At 56.2% G+C, this 27,814-nt stretch overlaps 1 protein-coding gene across 6 annotated transcripts in view; it reads right to left on the bottom strand.

The window, feature by feature from the left end:
- Window positions 1-27,814, bottom strand: part of Vav2 (vav guanine nucleotide exchange factor 2) — a 149,995-nt gene that overhangs the window by 39,660 nt on the left and 82,521 nt on the right. For all 6 annotated transcript variants that reach the window (XM_070014988.1, XM_070014992.1, XM_070014987.1 and 3 more), the window contains exon 4: window positions 13,421-13,489. In XM_070014988.1, the coding sequence (XP_069871089.1) occupies window positions 13,421-13,489 (69 nt within the window). The remainder of the gene's footprint in view (window positions 1-13,420; window positions 13,490-27,814) is intronic.

Here is a 27,814-nt window from a genome sequence, read left to right as displayed (position 1 = left end):
CCAGCAAGAGCCCAGGCAAGTCTGACTCCTCCACTCAAGACCCTGGCCACATAGGGGTGAAGTAAGGGGTACCGCAGGGCCAGAGGACAATGCTAGTGGGCCCCTTTCCATTCCTTCCCCTCCAGGGAACTGATGCCAGGGTGCCCAACGGCCTCTTGTCACTCAGGACACATGGAGGGTGGCGCTAGGAGCTCAAGGACCTCCCTACTGACTCATCCCCAGGGGCCACCCTGGGTGGTCTGACAGCTGTCTCTGTAACTGTTCCTTACCTTCCACAAATCACCTTCTCTGCCTCTCCAGAGGACAACAACCAAGTATGTGTCCCACTGCTCTGTCCACCAGGGGGGGCTGCAGAGTCCTTTCTCACAGGTGCTGGCCACACACAAATTTCTATCATACCATAGAACAGGGGTCTCTCTGTGTCCCTCCCTTCCTCCTTGCCTCCCTCCCTCCTACCTTCCCTCCCCAGCTCAAGCTGCAGTCCAGAGAATCCTGGCTGTGCCTCTAGACCACAGAACTTGACAACCACAGACATTAGAGGCCATCAGACCAGAGATCACACTGGAGACAACACATGAGCTTCGCCCAGCCAGGCCAGGCGGGAAGAAGTGGCTTTGGCTGTGACATATCCCCTGGCCGGGAACATGGATAAAAACAATGGAAAGAGGGGCCTGGGATGGAGACCGGAAAATGCAAACCCCTCTGTAAACGGGGGTCGATCCAAACTGATGGCAGGACTTGGTCTAACCAAGACCTCCATGAACCAGCCAGAACCAGCTCAGCCGTGGCTTCTGCCCCGACGTCTTGGACCTGACAGGGCCCCGGCCCCGCTCAGTCCTCAAGTTCCAGAGATCCTGTCCCCAGTACTGTAGGGATGCCGTGCTCTGGACCCTCGGAGGCGTGTGCAGAGCAACACAAGGGGGAGGCGGTGACGGTCTCATCACAGCCCAAGGGGGCAGTGGGGTCTCAGGCCATCAGGATGCTGCCACACAATCAAAGCCGAGTCAGCCTCTCCCCCCACCCCCGGCCAGCGCCTTCTGCTGGGTACACACCCGTACCTGGCACACCCCAAAGCCCAGCACTGAGACACCAACACTCAGAGTGTTTTGCTGAGGTTTGTAAAGACAAATGCATGCTGACCCATGACCCCACCTGTGTGACTCATGCCCCATTGACGAGTGGAAGACGTCACCCCGTGCTCCCCTGCCCTGCCCTCCCCTTCCCCCTGCATCCTCCCACGGCACACCTGGGTCGGGGGCAGAACAGGAGATGCAGTGCTGGGTCCTGGCTTCTGCCCCCTGCATCCCGTCTCCGGGACACCAACTTCCCCATGTGCACTGGCCCGGACCGCACGCAGCCCTCATTGGCAAGTCCGCTGCACAGGAAACATTTGTGACGCAGTCTCTGTTTCCACTGGCTTGAGACAGGGTCTCACTATTTGCCTAGTCTTGCCTCAAACTCAGCATCCTCATGCCTCTATCAGCAAAGGGCTGGGACTACAGGCATGAGTCACTATGCCTAGTTCCTTCTTGATGGACATGTGGGCTCCTTTCAAGAGTGTGAATAAAAGCCTCTACGTGATCATTCAAGTCCTGTGCCGTGTGCATGTGTGCACGTATATGTGTGTGTGTGTGTGTGATCTTGCATAGCATGGAGGAGGAAATTGGGGGTGGGGGTGGGGGGAAGAATACAAATGGTTTCACTTCTTCAGGAAATAACCTTCGACCGGAAGTGAACTGTGGGGTCAAAGGAAAGGGGTGTGTTTAACTTCATAAACCACTGCCAAAGGCCTTCCCAAAGTGACCACAGCCTCTTCACCCGCACCAGCAGTGTGCATAAAGATCCAGCTGTCCCACGCCCCTCCAGCCCCCGTGCTGGCCCATCTTTATCATCTCAAACGCCACGGTGCCTACAAAGTAAAACATCACTGCAGTTTATGTGGCATCCATCTGATGGCCACTGACCCTGAGGTTTTTCTCTGTGTTTATTGTGTATCTTTCTCTTTGAAAAAGGTTGGCCCAAGACTCTGGTTCATTTCTAAAGATTGTCTCTTGTTCTCGTTGAATTCTAGGAGTTCTTTACATCTTGTGGATCAATTGCTTTATCATGTGTGGTTTGTGATCCTTCCACCGGTCTGCAGCTCGCTCTGCACTTTCTTCCTATATTTTGATGGCCATTCATTTCCAGGTTAGTGAAGACTGATTTACCAATTGTCTAATCTCTCTCAGCAAAAGTGTACAGTTCAATCACAGAACATTTTTAGAATTTAACAAGTATTGGCCTCTTCAAATTTTTTTTTTTTTTGGTCAGTCGTGGGGCTTGAACTCTGGGGCTGGGCACTGTTCCTCAGCTCTTCAGCTCAAGGCTAGAGTTCTACCACTTGAGCCACACCTCCAATTCTGGCTTTTTCTGTGTATGTGGTGCTGAGGAATCAAACCCAGGGCCTCATGTATGCAAGGCAAGCACTTTACCACTGAGCCACCTTCCCAGTCCTGGCCTCTTTAAATTTCTTTATCTAGCTGGGTGCCAGGCACTGGTGCCTGTGATCCCAGCTACTTCAAGAGGCTGAGGGCTGAGGGTTTGGGTTTGAAGACAGCCTAGAAAGAAAAATCTGAGACTCTAATCTCCATCTAACCAGCCAGAAGTGGAGGTATGGTTCAAGTGGCAGATAAGAGAACCAGCTCTGAGGGGAAAAGCTAAGCAAACGCACAAGGCTGTAAGTCCAAGCCCAAGTGTCAGCACAAAACTAAATAAATTGCTTTATCTGCCTCCATCTCTCCTCCTTCTGGGACTCCCAAGTTGCCCGTATTGTCCTTCTCTTGTTATTTAGGGTGTGATTTCCACTACACCGTCTCAAGCATGGTGACTCTTCCCCTGCCACCTGCAACCTCTGCGACTGACAACACTTTGCGCGGGACCCTCGGTAACAATCCCCGCATGTCTGCCGTGCCCCCTCTGTCCAGTGACTTGCCACGTGCTTTCTTCTGAGCCTTTGACCGTACTTATACACCTGCTGTGACTGTTCATTTCACAGTCAACTTGGAAGGGCAAGGCGGTGCCCAGACAGTGGGTAAAGCCTGACTCCTGGATGTGACTCCCAGGGGCTGGAGAGGGAAGGCCTTAGCCCTACCTTCGAGCGGGGCCTCGTTCTCCTGCCTGTGGATGTTGGGGACTCTGGTTCTTGGGCCCCTGGATGCTGGGCCCTACACCAGCCCCATCTCCCTATCTTCTCACCTGTGAACCTCCGGGGTGGGATCTGGTGGTGGGCAAAGGGGTCACGAGCGTGCGCCCTTCAAGGGGTCTGCTGGAGCTCTGGCCGGTTGGCCTTGGCTGTCTGCACAAGGCCACAGATGCTAGGCCCCACTCATTTGTCCCTCATGGGAATACGTCTCCAGTTTCTCTCAGCTTTTGACTTGTGTCCAGTGAGTACACACCCATGCGCGTGCACACACACACACACACACTTTATAATGGCTAGCCACTTGGAAGTTAGCCTGACCACATCACAGGGAGAGTCACAGCCTGGATGCAGGGATGGTAGTCCCCCAGCACCCCATTCTGCAGCAGGGTAACCTGAGTGGCAGAGAGCTGAGCGAACAGGTCTCCATTCAGCGGCCAGAGCCCCCACTGTTCTACCGTGAGACCCCCATGGAGAGCTATGGGTGACTGAGGTTCCGGAGGGCTCCAAGCCCCACACCCATGTACCCAGAATAGGACAGGCCTTAGAACTTAGACATGGAACACCTCAAGGGGGCCACCCTTACACGTGCTCACCATCTCATCCTGAGCCGGCCTTTCCCTCCCAAAGTCAGGACTCGAAGGAGTCATTGTTTTTTCTTCTTTTACTTTAGTGCCAGTACTGGGGCTTGAACTCGGGGCCATGTACTCTCTTGGCTTTTGTGCTCAAGGCTAGCACACTAACCCTTGAGCCACAGCTCCACTTGCAGCCTTTTGCTGGTTCATTGGAGATAAGAGTCTCATGAACTTTCCTGTCCGTGCTGGCTTCAATCTATGATCCTCAGATCTCAGTCTCCTGAGTAGCTAAGATTACAGGCGCAAGCCACTGGCACCCAGAGAAACCCCCAATTCTTTCGGAGTTTCACACATCACTTGCACCACTTCTCCTAATTTGCTGGTCACTGGGGTTAAATGCGGCGGGAAGGCCGGGGCCAGCATGTTACTCGGGGCTGTGAAGCCTCAGACAGCCCTGCAGCCCCCGTGCCCGCCTCTGAGCACCCGAGGCTGCCAAGAGCTGGCGGGAGACTCTGCTCCCCGCAGCGTCCTTGGCTGACCCCTCCACACTGTGCCACAGGAACGCTCAGAAGCGGACTTCCTACCCGCGCTGATGCCAACCTGCATTTACACCAAACACTCTCCCGACCACTGTTTAATTCAGGTCAATGAGCATTGAGAATGCAGACTTGCACATTATAATGTTCTTAGACATTATAAATTCATAGAACCAAAATTTCACTGTGCATCAAGAAAGAGGGAGAAATAAAAGGAGTGGTCAAGAAGTATTTTTTGCTGAATGCCAGGGGCTCACGCCTGTCATCCTAGCTACTAAGGAGGTCGAGATCTGAGAATCGCAGTTCAAAGCCAGCCTGGGCAGCAAAGTCCGTGACACTTTTATCTCCCATTAACCACTAGAAAACTGGAAGTGGTGCTGTGGCTCAAGTGGTAGAGCACTTGCCTTGAGCTGAAGAGCTGAGGGACAGCACCCAGGCCCAGAGTTCAAGCCACACAACTGACCAAAAAAAATTTTTTTTCCAAGAAAAAGAAAATTGAGACTCAAAATATATTTATTAAAACAGTACTGAGCAGCTTGTGGTTTAAGCCTGTAATCCTAGCTACTCAGGAGGCTGAGATCTGAGGATCACAGTTGGAAGCCACCCTGACAAGTCTAACACACACACACACACACACACACACACACTCTCTCTCTCTCTCTCTCCCTCCCTCCCTCCCTCCCTCTCTCTCTCTCTCTCTCTCTCTCTCTCTCTCTCTCTCTCTCTCTCTCTCTCTCTCTCACTCACACACACACACACACACACTCTTTTCCCCTTGGATTTTCGCAGTGTCAGGAATGGAACACAAGTCCTCTCCCACTGAGCCACGCCTCAGCCTCAAACAGCAGCGTGTGGAGGCACTTCTGGTTTTGGGGGGGAATGCGAGGAGCCCACGGACTTGATGCCAAGGTGGTCACAGCCCAGCTGTGGGCTTCTGAGGATTTAGGGATCTGCTGACTACGAGAAAAGCCAAGAATGAACGCAGAAAGAGGCCTGCACCAAGAGGCCTGCACCGGCCTGGCCGCAGCTGCCCCTCCCTGCCCTGGGACCCCCTCCCCGCTCCCGCCCTCTCCCTCCTCCCGCCCCCGCCACTGCCCCGGCAGTGATGCTCAGCCCCAGCAGTGATCCCTGTCCTCACTGTCGGCCGGAATGGCCCAGCCCAGAGAATGAACCCCGTGGGCAGCCCAAGCCTCCCCTCCCCAGCCTGGCAAAACCACAGGAAACAAACAGATCAATTCTGCCCTCTGGTCCCGGCACACTGGCATTTATAGAAAACATAAAACATCCTCCCGGCAGACTCCAGTGCCCGCAGCGCCGTGCGGCCCCGGGCTGGCTGTGGCTGGCAAGGAACTTGTTACTAAGGAAACGAAATCGGTCCTCGCTGGGCCTCAGTGCCACCGGGCAGTGGTTCGTCTCAGGACTGGGGAGCGGGAGGAGGAGGGAGGTCAGTGGCGGGTCGATGCTTGGGGATGGGGCTGGGGCCAGGGGAGGTCTCCTTCCCCTCCCCCCCACCCCGCCCTGCACATGGCTCCTCCTCTGTCATGTGAATCCTGCTCTGTGACCAGCAAGGCACTTCCCCTCTCCCAGCCTTATCTCCTCACTCAATTACAAGATGGGCCTTGAGCTCAGCCTGTGGTGTCCAGAAGGCCTGGCCTGTGGCGTCCAGGGCCTTCATGAAAGCAGAGACCAGGCCTGGCAGGCTGGGGAACAGAACAAACCCATCCACGATCACTGCTCCTCATCACCGCCCCCCCTCACACCCCGGCCAGGCCCAGGTCATCAAGTCATGTGCTGCCCTATCATGTCCCTTCTGAGGAACCTGGAACAAATCAGGCAAGTGGTGAAGACATACTCGGTCCACCTGGCAAGGATGAGGATGCTGCTTGGAGATCACCACTGGGATGGGTTTTGTAGAATGAAGAGGAGTCTAACAGTCAGTACAGGAGATGCGTAGGTCACAGGACTTAAACAAGTACAACTGCTATGATATGCTTGTTCATTTCTAAGCATTATACATTTGGGGCAGGGGAGGAGCACTAGGGTTTGAACTCAGGGCCTCAAACTTGCTAGGCAGGTGATCTACCACAGAGCCACGCTCTAGCCTTTTTTCACTTTAGTTATTTTTCAGGTAGGGCCTCGGACTTTTTGCGTAGGGTCAGCCTTGAACCAAAATCCTCCTGCCTACAGTCCACATAGCTGGAGATACAGGTGTGTTCTACCATGCCCAGCTCATTGGTTAAGATGGGATCTCAGTCCCTCCCAACACACATCCCAGGCTGGCCTCACACTGTACTCCTCCCCAAGGACCTGGGATTACAGGTGTGAACTATAGTGCCTGGCTCTCTACAGCCATATTTCTGTGGGTTCAAGTCAGCGCTGACTGCAAAGTGACAGGAGAGTGCCTTGAGCTCCCCACCCCATGCTACCCCCTCCTACCCCCGCCAGCCCAGCCAGCTGCTCTCTGCTGCCCGCTGGAAAACAGCAGCAGGCCTGGGCCTGTCTTTAAGGCACCCCTTCCACTCTGCTTCCATGCCCTGCAGAGACCACGTGATACAGGAGCAGAGAGCCCCCATGGCCACTTGGCCCCGAAAGCACCACAGTGAACTAGCTATTACAGGTGGAGATGCGTGGGCATCCTGTCTGCTGGCTGCACACACTGAACGCTTAGCAGAGTGGGGCTGGGGCTGCCCCACGTACATCCGTAATAAGGAGGCTACTCAAGGCCCAGGCCAGGGACAGCTGAGGCCTGCCATAGCCACACCATGCGGGAGAAGCAGGCAGGCATGTGGGGACAGGACCGAGGGCAGAGGGCAGGGCGAGGCCACCAGCCACCACCATGGAAGTGACCCAGAGGGTGGAAAGGAAGTCCCACCCTCCCCAGCTCTGCAGCCACCCCTGGCAGACCACAGCACAGGAGGGCTGGGCCGTGCGCACATGCCGGGCTGAGACACCACTGGGCTCGGGACTGGGCAGGGATGGGCCTGGCGGACAGGGCAGTTTGGTGAGTCCCTGTTTTGGCAGAGTCTGTCCTTCACGAGGCTGTCCGGGCAGCACCATCTCCAGGAATCTGCCTGCCCTCCTGGACTCACAAAGTGCAGCATCTCTTGATTGGGGGGGGGGGTTACTTCAGACCTGAAGCCACAAAGGTGCCAGGTGCCAACCTCATGCCAGGGACAGAGGCAGACTCACCACAGCCCTGACTAGCAGGGGTGGTTAGATGATGGCCTTCTGCATCAGACAAACCAAACACAGCTCTACCCTTAGCAGCTGTGAGCCCTGAGCCAATGTAGGGCTCCATCTCCCTGCCCTGTCTGGTGAGAAGGCGCTGGGCAGCCCAGGACCATCAGCTCACTCCTGTAATTCTACCTACTCAGGAGGCTGAGATCTGAGGACCACGGTTCAAAGCCAGCCCGGGCAGGAATGTCTAGAAGACTCTGATCTCCAATTTACCACCATCAAAAAACAAACAAAAACGCTAGAAGTACAGCTGTGGCTTAAGTGGCAGAACAACAGAACAACAGCCTTGAGTGAAAAGGTTAGGGACAGCACCCAGGCTCTGAGTTCAAGCACATGTTCTCTCTCTCTCTCTCTCTCTCTCTCTCTCTCTCTCTCTCTCTCTCTCTCTCTCTCTCTCTCTCTCTCACACACACACACACACACACACACACACACACACACACACGTGTGTTCAGTACGGTACAGACAGAAAACACCTGGCAGAGGCAGAGGCAAGCTCCTTGCAGACCAGCCTCAGGCATTCCATGTGATCAGTTCCCATGGTCAGGCCTCTCACATACCCTGAGGACCAAGACATCCTGGAACAGCGTTTGAAGGAAACATAGGCTGCCAAGAAGCAGCCCAGATTAGGCCACACGTGTGCTCTGTGTTTGCTGCAGGCCACGGGGGAGGCTGCCCTGCCCATGGATGGTGCTGAAGAAAGCAAACCCTGGCCACTCAGACCCCCACCCCCCACACCAGTAACGCTGGGCTCCTGAGAACTCGGGGGCAGTTTGTAAACACTGGCTTTGGGCAAGGTGGGCAGAGAGGGGCTCCGGTTGGGATGAGGGCTTCAGGCAGGGTGCAGGAGTTACTCTCTGTTCCCTGGTGCTCAGCTGTTAAGGGGCACTGCACAGAAACGCCGAAGCCCGGGGTCCAGGGCCATTCCCAGGCTACTGCCAGCAGTCTACACACCCCAAATGCACAGGAGAGCTCTGCCCTGCCAGGAGCGCCTTCAAAATGACCCCCAATGACGCCAAGGCAGGTGTTGAAAGCTGCGGAGGTGTTTCATGACATATGAAGCACAGTCCTACGCAGGCAGACAAATGACGGTCCCCGCTGTGGCACAATCACACGGAAGGACAATGACGTCACAGCCAAGCTGAGCAGGGCCACCACACAGACCGGACGCTCACAGTGACAGCCGGGAGGACAGCACCACTGTGGACAAAAGCTGGGGCCCTCAAAGGAGCTGAAGGGACACGAGGCAAGGTCCACGCGGGCCACGCCAGCCTCAGCCCAGGCAGATGCTTGTCCGGGCTTTACATGGCACTGGCCTTCCGCCCACACAGCGGCCACATCCCGTCTGAGATCCCTGCCTGTGGCGCTGTAGCAGAGTGGCCTAGGGCTCCAGGGCCTCCCCTTCCAAGCTCTAGGATGCTGCCATGGACCAGGCCACGACAGGCTGCCCACATGCAGCCTGGGGAGGTGGGGGGTGGGGGGTCCCTGCTCCTCCTACATGGACAGAGGCCCTCCTTCGGCACTCTGGCCTCATCAGCACCCATGAGGTCCTGCAGTGAGAGCGCTCCCTCGGGACGCATCCCTGGCCCCAGCACCCCTGCCCCGCACGCTCCCACCCTCCCTCTTCAGAGAAGCCTGCGGACCCCAGCCTATGCACCCCCTGCCCGCCCTGCTCCACTCCTGTGGTGCCTAAGTCTCCCTGCCCCCAGAGCAGCCGTTATGCAAATTCAAGGTAGTGATGGTTAGAGCAATTTATAAACAGGCCTCTCTCCTTTTGGGCTTCTTTTGCTTAATAAAGCACTTTTAAGTGGCTATATTTTTGTGTTGGTGTTCTTCAAGCAGCTGCTCTTATTATTTTGATTACACATTATTTCGTGATCTCAAGGGCCGGCTTAGAAAACTTGGAAAACTAACCCTAGTCCAATGCAGCTGTTCACAAAGGGGGGGGGGTGTTTCTGCTCCTGGGAGGGTGGCTTGGATCCCAGGCCCCTCTGAGCCACCCGCTAGCCCAGGCCAGGGCTGCCAGGGCACCCTGTAGGGATGACTGGAACCAGGCTGAGGGAAAACCATGCCCCGAGTCAAGAGAATGCGTGTGACAGAAAAGACGGCCGGTCTACTACGTCTGCCACGGATCCATTAGGCTCAATGAAACATATTATTCTTTTGTTGTTGCTGTTTTTGTAGGACTGAGGTTTAGAACTTGGAACCTCTTGTTTGCTAGACTGGCACTCTACCACTTAAGCCACAGCTCCACTTCCAGATTTTTGGTGGTTCATTGGAGATAGAGTCACACATTTCCTTCCTAGGCTGACTTTGAACCATGATCCCCAAATCTCAGCCTCCTGAGTAGCCAGGGCTGCAGGCGTGAGCCACTGCTTTAGTTATTCATGACAGTTCATTTTTACCATCGCACGTTCACCCTGGCCCAGCCTCAGACCTCTATCCTCCTTTTCCTATGCCTTCCACATGGCCAGGATCAGCTCAAACCAGACTCATTTGTGAGGCCCCACGCTCAAACTCCAGCACCCCAAATCATCATCATCATCATCACCATCGTCATCCACTTTTTCCTTTCTACTTTCTGACCTGGCTAATCACATACATGGCTGCACACCTAAGTTCTTCCTGACAGATAGCCTATGGCAGCCCCAGCTCACCCTGAACCCAAGGGCAGCATCCACCTTCCTAGTGGTCCCACGGGGCAAGTACAGAAAAGGGAACTTAGCTATAGTGAAGGCTCCAGAGTGTCCCTGTAGGAAGAGCCTACAGTGGATATGGGGTTCCGCCCTCAACAGACACCCAGCGCTGGGCCAGGGGGGCAGAGGCAGCCTGTGCTCACCCCTCGTCAGCCCCGCCACACTGTGTGCTCCCACCTGCCCCATACAGTGTAAGGTCTCAGGCCACGGGCTGGCTCACCTCCATTTTCACACTCCAACCCCCTGGCCCTGCTGCACTCAACATTGCTTAGAAACCAGGTGACTGATGAATGAATGAATGAATGAATGAATGAATGAATGAATGAATGAATGAACACTAGTCATCACAGTCCTTCACTGGTCCAAACCCACACCCACCAAGCGCCCTGGGGGAAGAGATAGGCCACCTCTGAGACTCAGTGCCCACGTGCGGATCTGAGGCTGGGGTGGCCAGGAGAGTCCTGTGGACTGGTCTGGTCTGCCCTCCCGGATGTCTGTGCCTTTCTCCCCGTCCGCCCTGCCCGCCCCTCCCCTCCCCAGCACAGTGTAGGTAAGAAATGGCAGATCTGTTTGTACAACAGCTAAATATCAATACCAGGTCCACAGAGACAGGATGCTAGGAAATCTTGCTTTTCAGTGAAAGGAGAACATGAAAAATTTATTAAACTAGAGCCACTGGGACCAAAACCGCAAGTTAAAGATTCAAATTCATTCCCCTCCCTGTAATTTATGGTCTGCTTTTTGCAGTAACTGCAATCCTAAAGATTAAGAAGGCTCATTCGTAATGTCACAGAAGACCACTGGGCTGGGCAAGGCCACATATCCCCAACTCATTTTGCCAGGAGACCAATGCCATGTTGTTTTAGAGCAAATAAAAGGCGGGGGGGGGGGGGGGCCTCCCAGGCTCAAGGCCTGACTCACCATGTAAAAAATTCTCAAAACTAGCCAGGCACCGGTGGCTCACGCCTATAATCCTAGCTACTCCAGAGGCTGAGATCTGAGGATCGCAGTTCAAAGCCAGCCCAGGCAGGAAAGTCCCCAAGACGACTCATCTCCAAGGAACCACTCAAAACCCCAGAGGTGGCGCTGTGGCTCAAGCGGTAGAGTGGTAGCTTTGAGCACAAAGAGGCTTAGGAGCAGCGCCCAGGCCCTGAGTTCAAGCCCCACAACCAACAACAACAACAAAAGGCTTTGCTACAAATCCTCAAGCTGAACATGTCCCACAAGCCACTGGGAAGGGGCCTGCCTGGCCTGCGTCTGCCCCCTACTGGGATGCAAGTGTGCCCAGTTCACACTCAGGAGATTTCCTGCCAGAGGCCAGTAAGGCTGGGGATCTGTGCCTTCCAGAAGCATCCCTCGTAGCCAGCAGAGAAGGACAGCAACCTGCAGCCCTGGTTGTAGAAGGCACACACCCCCAGCCTGAGAGTGGAGGTCTAGGAGAGATGGTACCACAGGATCTACCCTCAGCACTGGCCTGTCTCCCAGATCTCTCGGGGCACGACTTGGGGGCACTCTGTGGCTAACAGGTCAGTGACATCTCTTCCTCAGAGCTGTTTCCTTCTCTGTCGAGTGGAGAAAGCAGGTGGGCAGGTGTCACCTAGAGCTGTGTGGTGGGGAGCAGGCGCGTTGGCCCCCAACGCTGTCGTCCTTCCTGGGTTGCCATGGCTGGCTTTGGAAACTTCTGGTTTGTAAGAGACATTTAATCGCCTAATCCTGCTATGTCCCCTAGATGACCAGAGGCCCGCTGAGGGTGGGGGGCGCTGTGGGTGGCGATGCCAGCCAGGTGGGGCACAGGAGGCCTCCCAGAGCAGGTGCCCTGAAGACCAGGATGTGGAAGATGAGAAACATTTCTGAGGTGAAGAATGCCAGGAATGAGGGAGGCGGAGGGGAGCAGAATCCCAGCCCTGTGCTCAGTAAGCACTGCTTCCACAGGGAGCAGAGGAGAGGCCTCAGGCCCCTGGACTCCCTCCTTGGGCCCGTTCTTCCGGGAGCCCTTCCTCCGCTGGCCCTGGGACTGCATTCCCCACTGGGTCCGCCTGCCCCTACGGAGGCCCTAGGTGTCGGAATACACGCTTTGTGAAGTTTTCTACGTCTCTCTCCAACTCCTGAGACTGGCCGGGGTGCAGTGGGGTCTGGACAGAGGAAGGCTCCAGGCCCTGGCATACCATTCCTTGTTCCTCCCACTTTGGGGTGCTCTGTAACCCACGAGGGGTTGACCAGATGTCCTACCTGTGGATTGACCGCCTGCTAGGAGGGAACTACTAGGCTCACTCTGGAAAATTATTTCACAGAACTACACGAGACTGGGCAGCCAGGTGGCTGCCTGTGCTGAATCTGGGCTGCCTTTGCACTCATATAGTGAGAGATCCTGCAGGAGCAAACTCACTGTGCCCTAGGGGCAGCTCGGGGGTGCGGCAGGCCCCATCCCCAGCACAGAGGCACAGTCACAGCCAGGGAGGGAGCTCCATAACCAAGCATTACTTTCCCCTGCCCAGCCTGAACTGGGGGAGAGAGAACTGGTAGGAGGCTGCCCAGAAGGAATGCACAGTTTATCTAGGAACAAAGAAACACTGTCTCAGACAAGAACGAGGCAGGCAGGTGGTCAGGAAGCCCAGAGGGGCTCCAATGAGCATCTGGGGGGTTCCCCGGGGGACACAGGGGACAAGCCCAGGGCTGGGTACGTTGGATCCCTCCTCAACAGGATGGAGTTTCTCATGTCTTCCATCCCAGCATCCTAGCTCAGCCAGGCCTCAGGCCCTTCCCTGCCAACAACAGGCCTGCAGAGCTACGCCAGGGACTTTAGGTCCCTTTAGAGAAATAGCACAGCTTGGAAATGGCTGTGCGCAGGTGTAACTGAGAAATCCTTAGAGAGAGACAGATATGTAGGTAACGAGGGGTCAGCAAGAGATGGGGACACATCTCCCCCACTGCTGCCACTCCACAGAAGTAAGAACCTTCCCCTCCCCCCAGCCCCGTGCAGGAAGCCCACAGGACCTGTGGCCACTGGCTCTACCACCGTCAAGCTGGTGGCCTTCTAGAAGGCAACGGCTGTGTGATTAGGGCTGCCCGTGCTTGACACTGAGAAGCAGCCACAGCCAAGGGCAGCTCTGCCTGGAGGGTGGTGCCGGGCTCCCCTCGAATGCTGGGCCCGGGGACCTCTCGTCACCCCTGCCCTGTGCCCTCCGTCTCCCTCCTTACTCGGCCAGCTCCTCCAGGCTGCGGTAGACGTCATCGTCGCTCTCTGCGGTCTCCTCCGAGGGAAAAGGCCTGTGGAGAGAAGGAGGTGTGAGGACAGCTGCGGATCCACGGCTGGCCGGCCTGGGGCCTGCCCAATCGATCCCAGGGGCCTGTGTGGCCCTGGAGAGCATCACAGGCTTGCAGGCAGTAGACACTGAACACCAGGGAGGGGCTGAGGGGGGAGCCCTGAGCCACAGATGGGAACCAGCCCCTCCAGGGGCCCCTGACCCCCCACATCCCACCAGCAAATGAGGATCCTGGGCAGGGGGAGGGAGCACCAGCTTTTGTCTTTTGTCACCATATTGCTGTCACCTGCATGGCAGTCACATTGTGGAAATTGGATGTAGGGTACCCTGGACACCCTACTGTTCAATGCGGGGTGGGGGGACAGGTGGCCAGCACCAGCTGCCCTCCCCCAGGAGGACATGGGTGGTGGGAACTCAGGGAGGCTGCCTGCCTGCTGACAGCACAGTCCTCAGGGTCCAGCCCATAGTCAGGACAAGCCCTGACAGGCTGAGACCAGTCTCAGTTGCCCTGGTGTGAGGCTCTGCTGTCTCCTCCTGGCTCCAAGCAGGCGCGGTGTGCAGACCTGGTCTAAAGGCCATGACTGGAAAGCTCTGGTCACCAAGAAACATGTCAAGGGAGAGGTCCTTCCTGCCACCACAGCCACAGGGCACGCCACAACTGCACCACTGCACCACCATCCTGGACCGCCTGTGTCCCTAAGTGGCCTGACCTCACACCACTGCACCCCCTCCAGCCGGCACCCCAGGGCAGCCGATGCCTCTGTGGCTGTCTTGGCCACCATCTCCTCACTGGAGGCCCCCAACCAAATGAACTGCCTCCAAATGAACAGCCTCCAAGCTGTCAAAACCTAGAGGACAGAGTTGGGAGGCAATGGCTCACGCCTATCAGCCTAGCTACTCAGGAGGCTGAGATCTGAGGATGGAAGTTTGAAGCCAGTTCAGGCAGGAAAGTCCATGAGGTTCTTATCTCCAATGAACCACCTGCCCCCATCTTAAGTCTCATACTGTCAAGGGACTCCTGCATGCATGTGTAAAATTAAAATCTTTTTCTCTTGTGTCAACTGAACTCATAACCAGCAAAGGTTCTAGGAAGGATGGAAAGAAGCAATGACTCATTTCCTACAGTCCCGAATTTTCACCTTCTCGCCACCATCTACAGCTGACAGGGAGGCTCCCATGGGCAGAGCACCCTGTGGGAGCTGGGCACAGGCTCCCGAGGGACCACAAGACCAAGAGGGAGGCCAGGCAGGAAGCCTGGGGGAGGCCAGGCCAAACCCACGCATCTCTCAGAGAGACACTTGCCTGTTTAAAAAAATCCAACCTTGCCAGGCCCCAGTGGCTCACGCCTATAATCCTAGCTTCTCAGGAGGCTAAGATCTAAGGATCGAGGTTCAAAGCCAGCCCGGACAGGAACAGCCATGAGACTCTTATCTCCAAATTAACCACCAGAAAACCAGAAGTGGTGCTGTGGCTCAAATGGCTGAGTGCTCACCTTGAGCTGAAGAGCTCAGGGACAACACCCAGGCCCAGAGTTCAAGTCCTACAACCGACAAAAAACAAGAAACAAAAAACTCCCTGGAGCCCCACAGGCCAGTTCTAAGACAGCAGCCTTGCTCTGTGCCAGTGGGAAGTGTCTCCTCGCCGGGGGTCAGGCTGACAGTCACAGGACACAGACTTTCAGCAGGACGGGGACTGCCCTCCACCGGCGAGGTGGGGAGCCGCACCCTGGGGCTGAGGGGCTGGGAGAGTGCACGGAGCTGGGCTGCAGTCCCAGGCCAACCTTGCTGTGTCACAGACCTGCAGGGGATCTCAAGTCTGAGGCCTCTGGGCCGTGTACCCCCGACCCCATGGCTCCAATGTCAGTAGCCCACAGATGAGGACACAGTGTGCTCCAGATGGAACTCTCCCGGTGGGCTCCATCCCTCTCCTCGATGCCACTCTAACTTCACACCCATCACCGTGACGGTGGTGGCACAGGCCACCATGATGCCCTGGCTAGCAGGAGACCCTAAAGGAATTCATTCTCCCCTACCATACGACAGAGAACAAATCCCAATGCAGAGCCCTGCACAGGGCTGAGCAGCCAGTGTGGTAACTTATCTACCAGCCAGCCAAAGAACTGGTCCCCACACAAGTGACCAGAGAAGATGCTGCAAAGACTCATCCAGGCTGACTTGGACGCCAGAGGCAGAGTGCTTTCTCCTTTTCAGGCTGAAACCCCACTGCCAGAACAGGCTCCCCGCGGTCCTGTCTCTCTCCAAATGTCACATCAGCCATGTCCACTCTCTCCAAATTTTCACTTTATTTTTTATTCTTTGTATTTTTTTGTCGGTCATGGGGCTTGAACTCTGGGCCTGAGTGCTGTCCCTCAGCTCTTCAGCTCAAGTCGAGCACTCTGCCACTTGAGCCACAGCGCCACTTCCAGTTTTCTGATGGCTAATTGGAGATAAAGAGTCTATGAACTTTCCTGCCTGGGCTGGCTTGGAACTGCGATCCTCAGATCTCAGCCTCCTGAGAAGTAGGATTTCAAGCATGAGTCACCAGCACCTGGCTTGAGAATTTTTTTTTCATTTTCAAATTAATATATTTTCCAACTAGTACACAGAAGCTAAATCTGCTCCAACCCCAAGTATCAGTCTCATCTGGGCTACTTCCTGCCATCCAGGAAAATTAGCTCTGGAGACATCATTACAGCCTCTTCACCCTGTTCACCAAGAGCATTTCTGCATCTGGTTTCCTAACAGAAAGGTGGTGTCGCTGGGCATTGGCTGCTATAGACAGATACAGGTGTCTCGCACCTGTAATCCTAACTACTCAGAAGACTGAGATCTGAGGATCTCAGTTCAAAGCCAGCCCAGGTAGGAAAGTTCATAAGACCCTTATCTCCAATTAACCACCAAAAATAAGCCAGAAGTAGAGTTATGGCCAGCCTTGAGTAAAAACAAAAAGCTACAGGATAGCAATTAGGTCTCTAGTTCAAGTCCCAGTATCAGTGTGCATGCATGCATACATGCATGCATGCGCGCGCGTGCGCGCGCGCACACACACACACACACACACACACACACACACACACACACACACACACACACAGAGTTGGTGCCCACCAAAACAACACAATAGTAATCTCAAGATTTGTGGTCTCAATTTCTTGAAATGAGCTTGCATGAATGATTTTCCTAAATTTCTCCCTGCTCTGCCTCTTCCAGTATCCCAGTTCTGCGCCTCTTGTTGTCTCCTTCACCTGCCCTGCCCAGCAGAGACAAAACACAAGACCATTAAGATGAGAAAAATTATACTGCTGCCATAAAACCTTTACTACTCAAATTCCAGCATCACTGTGTGGGGCCACAAAGGCCCTAAAGAGTGGAATTGCAAATCCAATTAATTTCTGTCGCAGCCAAACAAAGACAGGATGGGGAGAGCAGCAGAGAGAGAGAGACAGCCTGCCAGGGCCATATAGGACTCAGAGCCAGGAGGGGGCGGGGGGTGATCTTTATGATGAGGTGAAGGCTGTACAAAGCTAGCTGGCCCCCTTCCAGTCCTCTCTCTCTGCTCAGCCCCCATTGCCTACTCCACCTCCAGCCTATGCACAGCTCAGCCCTTGCCTTGCCCTCCCATGCACCCAAATCCTAGCATCTCTCCAGGCTTAATGCAGCTCCACTCATGTGAGAAGGTTTGACCACTCTCTCAGCCCTGGTCTACCACTAGAATGGGGTGGACGGATGAACCAACAGATGGTGGGTGGGCCAACAGATGGACAGATAAGTAAGTGCATCAGTAGACGGTGGGAAGGGTAGTCGGGTGAGGTGGATAAATGGGTGGGTGGATAAATGGTTAAATGGATGAGTGGATGGATAGACGTACAGGTGGATAGATAGATCAATAGGCAGATAGCTACTTGAGTAGATGGGTGGGTGGATGAATGGTGGTTAATGAGTGAACAATTGGACTGGACTCATAGATGAGAGGCTGGACTCAGATGAGTGGGTGAGTGAGTGGGTGGGTACACGATACATGGATGGATAAATGGATGGAGAAAGTGAATTATTGGGTAGATGGATAAATAGATGAGTTGTAGTTAGGAGTTGATGGTGGAAAGATGGATGGATGGATGGATGGATGGATGGATGGATGGATGGATGGTAGACGGATAGTAAAAGTCTACAAGGCTAGACAAGTGGTAGAAGAGTAGTTGGGTTTGCAGGTGGCTGGATTCATGGGAGGATGGACAAGTGGACAGATGGATGGATGTAAGATAGAATAAGCATCTCAAGAAGCACTAGTGGGAAACCACACACAACTAGCAGAGTGGGGCCTTAGGATGGACAGCCAGCCCTGCCCTGCATCTGACCAACACTGAGGACACCTCCATAGCAAGGGTCAGCTCCGACCAGCTGCAGCCTCCAGGCCAAGACAGGGCTGGAGGTCAGAGCCGGAATCACCCTGCCGTAAGAACTAGTCCGTTGGGGCTGGGAAGGTGGCTCAGTGGTAGAGCGCTTGCCTTGCATGCCTGAGGCCCTGGGTTCAATTCCTCAGCACCACATAAGCAAAAAGAAAAAAGCCGGAAGTGACGCTGTGGCTCAAGAGGTAGAGCACTAGCCTTGAGCTGAAGAGCTGAGGGACAGTGCCCAGGCCCAGAGTTCAGGCCTCATGACCGGACCCAAAAAAAAAAAAAAAAAAAAAGAACTAGTCCGTCTTCTTCTCAGCTGACAGCAGACCGCTCCATCCTCATCAATTCCCAGCTGCCCCCCAGAGACCACAGTGAATGCACAGAACTTGTCCTGAGCTGCTCAAGCAGTGGTCAGCCCTGGCCAGGTCCCCCAGGAAAATTCATGTCCTTGTGTGGGGTTGCCCCTACACCCATGCCAAGACGACACAGATACTCACACAGGAAGCAGAAAAACCGTCCAGTGAGAAATCTCGACACACCGTGGCCCAGTAGGGGCTCTCTCCCCCTCAGGCTTCCTCAGCACCCTGGCCTCTCTCTGAACCTATCGGGCCTCCCTCCTCAAGGAGCCTCCCACCCCACAGTCCACTGTGGCATCCAGCTGCTGTGACCCTGCACGGCCAAACCTGCACAGAACAATCCCAACCCCATGCCAGAACCAGACAGTCTCCAGCAGGAGTATGAAGACTTGAACACGGAACAAGTGAAGGGGTGCGTGGGCCCAAACCTTAAAGAGAGAACAAAAGAAGTGTGATCTCCCCTTCTCTGCTTCCTCCCTCCTGGTCCTGAGCCAGCCATCAAGACTTCCTGGGGAGAAGAGCTCACCTCCCAGCTGAGATCCACGCAGGAGGCTCCCTTGGGACATGTAACATCAGTGGACTGTGGCCTCTGCCCAGTGCCTGTACACGCCACTGTCCTCCAGAGGTACGGAAGAGACCCCAGAGTTTGGACGAGCAGCAGAGCAGATGGCACAGGCCCCGGAGCTGAGGGCAGGGAACACAGGCCAGGCCTGACTGAACCTCAGGACCTCAGCAGGAGGCAGATGGTTGGGATTGCTTCCTGGAGAGCCCTGAGGAACTCGTGTCCAGATGTGTGTATGTGTATACATGCATGTGTGTGTTTGTATGTGTACTTGTGTGTGTACGTGCATGTGTGTGTGTGTGTGTGCCGGTCCTAGGGCCTGAACTCAGGATCTTAGTGTTGTCCCTTCACTTTTTCACTCAAGACCAGCACTAGAGCCATAGATTTATGGCTTTTTAGTGGTTTATTTAGAGATGAGAGACTCACAGAGGACTTTCCTGCCTGGGCTGGCTTTGATCCTCAGGTCTCAGCCTCCTGAGTGGCTAGGATTACAGGTGTGAGCCAACAGTGCCCAACTTGAATGCTTTTTTTTTGGGGGGGGGGGAATCGGTCATGGGGCTTGAACTCAGGACCTGGGTGCTGTCCCTGAACTCCTTTTCGCTCAAGGTTAGCACTCTACCACTTGAAGTCATAGCTCCACTTGTGGTTTTCTGGTGGTTCATTGGAGATAAGAGTCTCATAGAGGGGTTGGGAAGGTGGCTAAGTGGTAGAGTGCTTGCGCTGCATTCATGAGGCCCTGGGTTCGATTGCTCAGCACCACATATGCAGAAAAAGCCGGAAGTGGCGCTGTGGCTCTAGTGGTAGAGTGCTAGCCTTGAGCAGAAGAGCTGAGGGACAGCGCCCAGGCCCAGAGTTCAGGCCCCACAACTGCGGGGGGGGGGGGGGGGGAGGGAGGGAGAATCTCACAGAGTTTCCTGCTCAGGATTGGAACCACAGTCCTCAGATCTCAGCCTCCTTAGCAGCTGGAATTACAGGTGTGAGCTACCAGCACCTGCTCCGACTTGGCTTTTATGATCAAGTAGCCAGAAAGCAAAGCCCAAACAGCCACCCTTCCCCAGGCAGGTTCTGGAGCAGGGCCCGAGGGAGAGAGCTAGGTGTTCACATCTCACGGTGCCTCCGTGAGGGGTGAGGGCGCAGCCGCTCCAGTGTGGGGCTCCGTGGGGGCTCTGGTGTCTGGAACTGCAGCTCAAGGACTCTGTAAGGGCAGCCTGAGCCTCCAGCCCTGCAGGCCTCCTTTCATGAGCTTCAGATCCAGTTGGAGGGCAGCACGGGGGGCTGGCCCCATCTGGCAGAGGCCGCCCCTGCTCCTTTAGTCCAATCCAGGCCTGCTTCCCAAGGAACTCCTCCACCCCAGGCAGGATGTCCCTCCCACAGCCCGCAGACCAGGTGTCCGCTCACCCTGAGCCGCTGTCCACCAACAGCCAGGCCCAGAGCCAAGCACTGCCCTCAGCTCCATCCTCCACCAACCCCAAAACTGAACACCAGAGAATCTGAAGCAAACTCAGCCATGGCCTCTGACTCACTGCATTGGGGAGGAAGGACGGGAGAGGGGGGACACTGGAGCCAGGCATCATCTGCAGGTGAAACACCTGCCTTGGCTTTGCCTCGCAAAGCCCCAGTTCTCCCAGCTGCAGAACAGGGGGTGCGTGAGATTGTGTAGATTGAGAGAAAGCTTGTAAGGGCCTAAGCTACAGTCCCACGACCTCTGAGTGTCCACTATGCGGTGGGGCATGTGACTCTCCATCTTATCCCATGAGTCAATCTGCCATAAGACCCGCGCCTCCACTCCCAGTCTCCGTGAGCAGCAGCTCCAACTTGGCTTTGTGTCCTCAACAACCAGAATCTGAATCAGCCATGAGCCTGACACTGACCACGCCCAGCCTCAGCCACAGCCTCAGCCTCAGCCTCAGCGAAGCAAGCAAAGAGGAAGGCCAGGAGCCAGATGAGAACAGAGGCTGGCTGGGGTGGCTGGAGCCCTGAGACAGACAGACAGACAGACAGACAGACACACACACACACACACACACACACACACACACACACACACACACACACACAGCACACACACAGCACAGGAACTGGATGACAGCCTCTGGTACCATGTGCCAGGGAAATCAGCTGCCAGGCAAACTTGAAAGGCACATGGGGAGCAGCAGCCCCAGGACTGCAGCCCGTTTAATTATTCAGGGGCACCTGGGCAAGCCTCCTAATTGGTGGGAAGGCCTTGAAGCCCCAGGGTCCTGCTTATTAAAAACGGCTTTCTGCTAAACCGCCCCAACTGTCAAAACAAACCCAGAGACAGACGGATCAGACCACTGTCAAGAACCCACCAGTCAGTCCAGAGGCCCAAGGCATGGGGCGGGGGGAGGCCACCACTCTCTACCACGCAGGTACCACAGGACAGGACTAAGGGGTGCCGTACGGAGGACCCAGCCTGGGGAAAGCACGGGGGACTTCCTGGAGGAGCAGGAGGCTGGTCTGGAGAACAAAGTCCCACTGCTGTTTAGAATTCTGGATTCTAGTCAGGCAAGGTGCAGTGGGAGCCCTGGCCAGGCCCCTTCCCTGGGTCCCCAAGGGATGCAAGTGCCAGCCTCAGCTAACTTACTCGTTAAATGAGAAAGGAAAAACCAGCCACTCGCAATTTGTGGAAGAGGAAGGGACTGAAGGCGGCAGCCAAGGCGGAGGGGATAGAGGGGTCAGTGTGGCAGAGGAAGAAAGTGGGTGGAGTGCAGGAGAAGGTGCTCACTAGCACCAGAAGCTCCAACCAAAGTCCCTATGGAACTGGGTGCTGGCAGCTCACGCCTATAATCTGAGCTATTTAGGAGGCTGAGATTGGAGGATCACAGTTCAAAACCAACCTAGGCAGAAAAGTCCCTAAGACTCTTGTCTGAATTAAGCAGCAAAAAGAAGTGGAGCTATGGCTCAAGAGGTAGAGCATCAGCCTTGAGAGGAGTTCATAGCACTTAGGGCCATGGGAGACGGGAGAGGACGCACACTAGAACTGATCGCAAAGGCCCCAAGTGACCCCGGATCCCCAAGAGGCTGTGTCTGCCTTCCTGTCTGGAACCCCACAGGCAGAGGAGGACTCGCTGACCTCATCAGTCAGTTCCCTGCCCTCCCCCATCCTAGGGTGAGGTGCCCAGCCCTGCCTGCAGACCGTGGGCAAATGTGATCTCTCAGCTGCTCTACTGATGTGCTGGTTTTCCAACCTGCCTGTCAGGGAGCATGTGGTGGACAGCAGCGAGACCCACTGGGCAGCCACCCCCAACACATAGGCCCAGCCCCTGCAGCCACGCCACCGTGGCCTCTCTGCAGAGGACACTTCCCATCTGACAGAAAATCCCAGGACCAGAGTCACCCACACAGCCCAGCTGACAACGAGGCTTCCCTTCCAGCCCACCTGGCTCCAGCCTGTGGGTGCCTCCGTGATTGCAGCGTGCTTCCTGCCCAACACAGGACTGCCGCCCAGGTTGAGATGGGCCAGGCCTGGCAAGCCTGCACCGAACCTGGCCGTGGGCAGGTGTGGTAAGGAGTCTCGGGACCACAGATGACAGGTGGCAGCCACAGGAGGACACTAAGGCTGAGGCCTGAGTCTGTTCAGGGACCTGCGGCCCAGCGCAACACTCCGCAGCCCACACTGCCTCCGTTCCACGGCGGCAGCGGAGTAGCTCTGAAGGCTCACTCCCAGCTACGCTGTGTGTGTGTCACACGTGTGTGCGTGCACGTGCGTCCACATATGCACATGCAGGTCCTCCAGGAAGGACTCAGGCCGGCAGAGCTCTGACTGGGTTCAGCAAGGCCCTCTGAAGATCCCAGCCTCCTTCCGGCTCGCAGGTCTGCAGCCACCTCCAGAACCATAAGAGCCAGAGGCAGGCTGCCTGGTGTTGGGTGCTGGGCACCGATAACCAGCTTGTTGGGTTTATGTCGCCTCCAGCTAGAGTAAGAGGGACAAGCCTGCATTGTCGCTGCAGAGGGTCCCGGGAGAGCACATGTGAAGGGCAGGCCTTCTTCCTTCACAGACACACAGAGTTGGCATGGAGGGCAGGATCTGCTCGGCAGTGGGGATTCTGGGTAATCACCTAGTCCCTGTGAGACCTCAGGCAAGACCCCTTCCCTCTCTGTGCTGCCAGGGAGACAGGGTGACACAGCAGCTGGAGACTCTCTGGTTCCCCCCACACACATACTTCCTGCTTACTCCTCTGCTGGGAAACAAGGGTCAGCCTGGTGGCCTTGGCCTTGGCAGTGGGCCTGGAGCTAGGGCCGCTCCCGCAGGCACTCTGCCTGACTCCAGGGCAAGCCCAAGGCCCGCCCTTCTGACGGTGGCAGTGCCCACGAGGTTACCGTGGTAGCTTCTCTGGGTGTAGCTGGGTGCATGGTGGCACCCTGCAAGCCATTTGACTGACGAGCCTCCACAGCGGATATGGGGGGAGGGGGGAGTCTCTCCTCCAGAAGAGCTCTGTCCAGACTTTTCTACCCGGGCTGGCTTCAAACTGATCCCCAGATCTCAGCCTCCTGAGTTGCCAGGATGACAGGCGTGAGCCACAGATGCCCAGCCTCCCTTGAATGTTTACACTGGGGGAGGAGCAGTCGTGGAGAGGTGCTGGGCTGGACAGACAGCGCTCCCACCAAAGGGGCTTCCTGTCTCCATCCCAAAGACCACACAGGCCCCGAGAGATGGAGAGGGCTGCTCAAGGAAGGAAGGGTGTGGCAGAGTTGACTGGGTGCCAGCACCACACCAGTGGCCACATCTGGTTGCCGCCAGCCCAGCCCCTCCTGCTGGCCATCCGTCCCTTCCTGCCGCCTCCTCCTACCATCCAGGTTCCCCTACTGTCCCCCAGACTTCCACAGCAGCCCCACACTGGTGCCTCCAGGTCCCATGGAGCCATGGAAGGGCTTTGTCCAGAATCTCAGAAGCCACTGGCTACTTACTACAAACCCCTCACGCATAGGAAGGCCACCAAGTCACTCTCCCCACTGTCCCTGGTTCCCCCCCCCCCCCCCACAGACACCCTGCTCAAAGTCTCTGTCCACGCCCCTTCCTGCCTAGATCCACCTGCAGCCATCAGCCGGAAGTCGATCTCGGTGAGGGCAGACCAGCAGGGGGACCAGCTCTGACCCCCACCTGCTTCCTCTGTCCACCTGTCCCTGTGACCTGGAACCCAGGGTTCGCTCTACCTGAGCCTGGAGGCCCAAGCAAGGCCCAGGCTGAGTGGCTACCTAGCTGTTACTGCCCCAGCCAGTAAGACTCGGAGTGTGGGAGCCGATGTCACAGAGAAAGCAGGCCAATGACCCAGCGAGGGGCCCTGGGAGCCAGACGCCCACCTAAATCCAAAGGTAGACGCTTCTGCCTTCCTGGACACCCTATGTCCAAAGGTGGACTCTTCTGCCTCCCTCCTCTTTAGAAGGAACTCAAGTGTTTTACCCACTTGCCACGCCGGGTTCTGAAAGGAAAGGAGAAGCAGGCCCCCACATCAGGCCGGCCCTCCGCAGACACATCAGGACCAGGTGGCCTGGGCACTTGTGTCAATTAAAACCATCTTGCTGGCAATGTGAGCCGCTGAGAAGATGAAAATTGCCACTTCCTGTCCAAACAGTCCAATTACTTGGAATTCACAACACAACACCAGCTGGGAAAAGGCATGGCACCCACTGGGTGGACACCAGAGAGCAGGACCATGTACTGGGGAGGGGGGGAGGGGGACTCTAGGAGGGAGCCACAGGTCCCCAATCGGGGAAAGGCAGCCCAGGAGAGAGGGCAGCAGAGGGAGGAGGACAGCCCAGGGGAGAGGGCAGCTTAGGGGGCAAGGACAATGGGGGGGTGAGGGGGGAGAGAGTGACAGGAGGAGAGGAGGGGGGAAGGGAGGCAGCTCTGGGGAAGGGCAGCACCGGGCACTGGCATGGGACCTCTTCCTTTGGCTAGAGCTCTGAGACGCTGGTGGAGGTGAGCCCCTACCCAGAAAGCCATAGACTGTTCTGGATATGTACACAGAATATTCTCCAGACTGCAGTGTTCCCACTCAAGCCCGCTGGCTGAGGGGCCTTCAGTACCTTTGACCTGACTGAGACCTTCCTGAAACAAGGTCAGGGCTGGAGTCAAAGGCGCCGCCCTCACTACGGGGGAGGCAAACTCACCCCATCCCAGCTACCCAGCAAGGACCTTGCTCCATCCAGCAGCCTCCCAGCCACCCTCGGACAACTGCAGACAAGGAGGAAAACATCAGGGAGAGGCTGGCGGTCAGCCATGGCTGTGGGTTCTTTTAGTCTGAACCCCCCCCAGGGTGCCTGGCCCTCCCGGCGGGCGGGAGCCCTGTGGTGGGGGTCTTGACTGTCCAGGATGGAGGGGTCTCCGGCACCCACGGAGCACGGGAAGCCCAGGGACCGCGCTCTCCACACGGCCAGTGACATGTGAGCAGTTTATTTTCGTCGTTTTAGTTCAGAACGTTCTGTGGTACTCAGATCTGGGTCCGGGTGTGTCTGGTACTCGGAGAATTTGTTTGGAAATGTAGAAGGGTGTTCTGGTTCATGTGTTTCTCCACCCAAACCTCAGCCTGACCCTTGCCCCCTGACCTTTGCGCCTTGCCTACCCAGCCGGGAGGCGCCGACACCAGTCCAGTTCTCAGGACGGCGGTGGCCTGTCCAGGCAAAGGCCCACACGTGACTCAGCCTTAGTAAGAAAAGCAGTGCAGCCCCTGCCGTGGCCCAGAGAAGCCAGGAGAACCCAAGGTGTGGCTCCACTGGCCTCAAATGTCCCTCACAGGACAGAATGGACTAGGAGTGGCCAGGACTGGGAACAGGGGCGCCCACTTCCCAGAAACAGGGTTGGCTTCTGAGAGCAAGCTAGACAGGGGTAGTGCTGCTAAACCCTCACCCCCAAAGGATGGCATCTGGGGCACGTGGACTGCATCTCGATATTTAAACAGTGTGTGGCAGGCTGGCCTGCCCTGTGGTCCCAGGAACAAAGCCAGCTCTGTCCCCAGGGATATTCAGCCCCTCCAGGCCCCACAGGGGTGGACACAGAATGGGAGGTGACCTGACACACAACTGTGTGCAGGAAGCCTGGTGGCCACCCCAAGGACCCCATAGGCCCCCACCTGTGTGGGTTCCTTACCTGTGTGGGTTCCCTACCTGTGTGGGACCCCTATCTGTGTAGGACCCCTACCTGTGTGGGACCCCCTACCTATGTGGGATGTGACCCAAACTCTAAACGGAAACAACACAAACTGCCTTTGTGTCCTTTTTTGGAGGGACGGGGGTGCTGGTCCTAGAGCTTAAACTCAGGTCCTGGCCATTGTCCCTTAGCTTTTATGCCCAAGGCTGGTGTTCTATCACTTGAGCCACAGCTCCACTTCCGGCTTTGAGGTGATTAACTGGAAATAAGAGCCTCTCGGACTTTCTTGCCCAGGCTGACCAAGAACCATGACCCTCAGATCTCAACTTGCTGAGTAGCTAGGATTCTAGGCGTGAGCCCCCGGTCCTGGGCCTATGTGTTGCTCCAGGAGACAATGACCTTGCCTGGCCTTCCTCAGTGTCCAGCCCAGCCTACATTCCTCAGTCGGCAGCCAGAGCACCCCATCTCTGCCTTCACCCTCTCACACTGCTAGCTGACCCTGGCCCTCCTGAATCCCCTTCTCATTACCAACTTTATTACCTCTACAAACCCCCTTTGCCACTCACACTCCCCGAGCCCAGGGCTTAGAGGGAAATGTGTCCTTGGTGGGGGCGGGGCACCCTTCAGCCCACATCAACGCCAGCCTGTGGCATTTGTTCCAAGAGCCAAGGGCACAACAGAGCAACATTTAGGCCCAAGGAAGGGACAAGAGGCCCTGCCCAAGGTCATCCTTCTAGCCTCAGTCAGTCTTCCCTTCCACATCGCAATCTGCAGGGTGGGCTCCTCCACCTGTGCCCCCATATCGGCTCCCCCAGAAGGCAGCTGGTAGCGGGGCACAGAGTCAGCCTCCAATTCCCGGGCCTCTGGGCAGTGTAAGTGGGGCTTTCATAGCAAACCAGCTGCTAAGGGAGAGCGCAGAGGTTGCAAAGGTTGGGGGCTTGGGGGTGCTTTTCTTGTTTGTTTTCCCAAGGACCATGCTGGGCTCCTATCAGCCATGAAGGATTCAGGGTGAGTCCTCAGAGCCCTGCGCTGGGCATGTGGCTTTTCAGAAAGGAAAATGCTGAACAAAACCTCTCACTGATGAAGAACATTGGAAAGCACTTCTCAATGAAGCCTGGCTTGAGCCCGGTAAAGTGCGGTGGGACCCCAGAATGCTCAGGTCCCCATGAAAATGCCAGCCAGTGCTGGGGTACAGGGAGCGCTCATCAAGGTGCTGGCCACCTTGGTCTCACAAGAAGACCTGCAACCTGATGGAGAGACCCTGTCAGGGGCTGCAGAGAGAAAGCTCTAGAATGGCGCTCAGGCCAGGAGGGAAAAAGTCAGAGTGGAGGAAGTGGGGAAGTACCCCCATTAGAACAAGGACGGGGACCGAGAGCCAGAGTCTGGCCAGGTGGCTCTCACACTCAGGAGACTCAGTCCTTCCCTCGGCCCACAAATCCTCCAGCCTGGCTTCCAGCTCCCTCGTCCCGAGCACAGCACCTGGGGGCAGTACGCAACTCTGAACACTCCAGGAAGGCCTGGGTCCTGCCAGGCTTTTGGGGGGGGGGGGGGGCGGGGGGGCGGGGGGGCGGGGGGGGGGGCGCCTCTAAACGTGAAGCCCTGCTGGTGAGGCGCTGTGTTCCTGGGGCCTGGGCCACACGCAGGGAAGGGAGCTGGAAAAGAGGTGCCCGGTGGCCACGCACCACACACACACACGGGGCACAGTGGCCTCCCTGCTGGCAGCGCTCAGGGGCTGCTGTCACTCATGGCTGCTGGAGGATGATCCAGGCTCACTTCTGGATGCCACACCACACACCTTCCTCACTGGCTGGTCTAACCTGCTCTGCTTGCCCTAATGAACGGCAAGCCCAGAGGCTTTTCTGTGCTCTGTGGGCCTACTGGTCAGTCGGGGGAAGAGGCCTGCATACCAT

Source organism: Dipodomys merriami, unplaced genomic scaffold (assembly GCF_024711535.1).
Source record: "Dipodomys merriami isolate MVZ:Mamm:240054 unplaced genomic scaffold, mDipMer1.0.p SCAF_11, whole genome shotgun sequence".
NCBI lineage: Eukaryota > Metazoa > Chordata > Mammalia > Rodentia > Heteromyidae > Dipodomys > Dipodomys merriami.
Note: the sequence above shows the minus strand (reverse complement) of the source record. Positions and strands in the feature narration are given on the sequence as shown.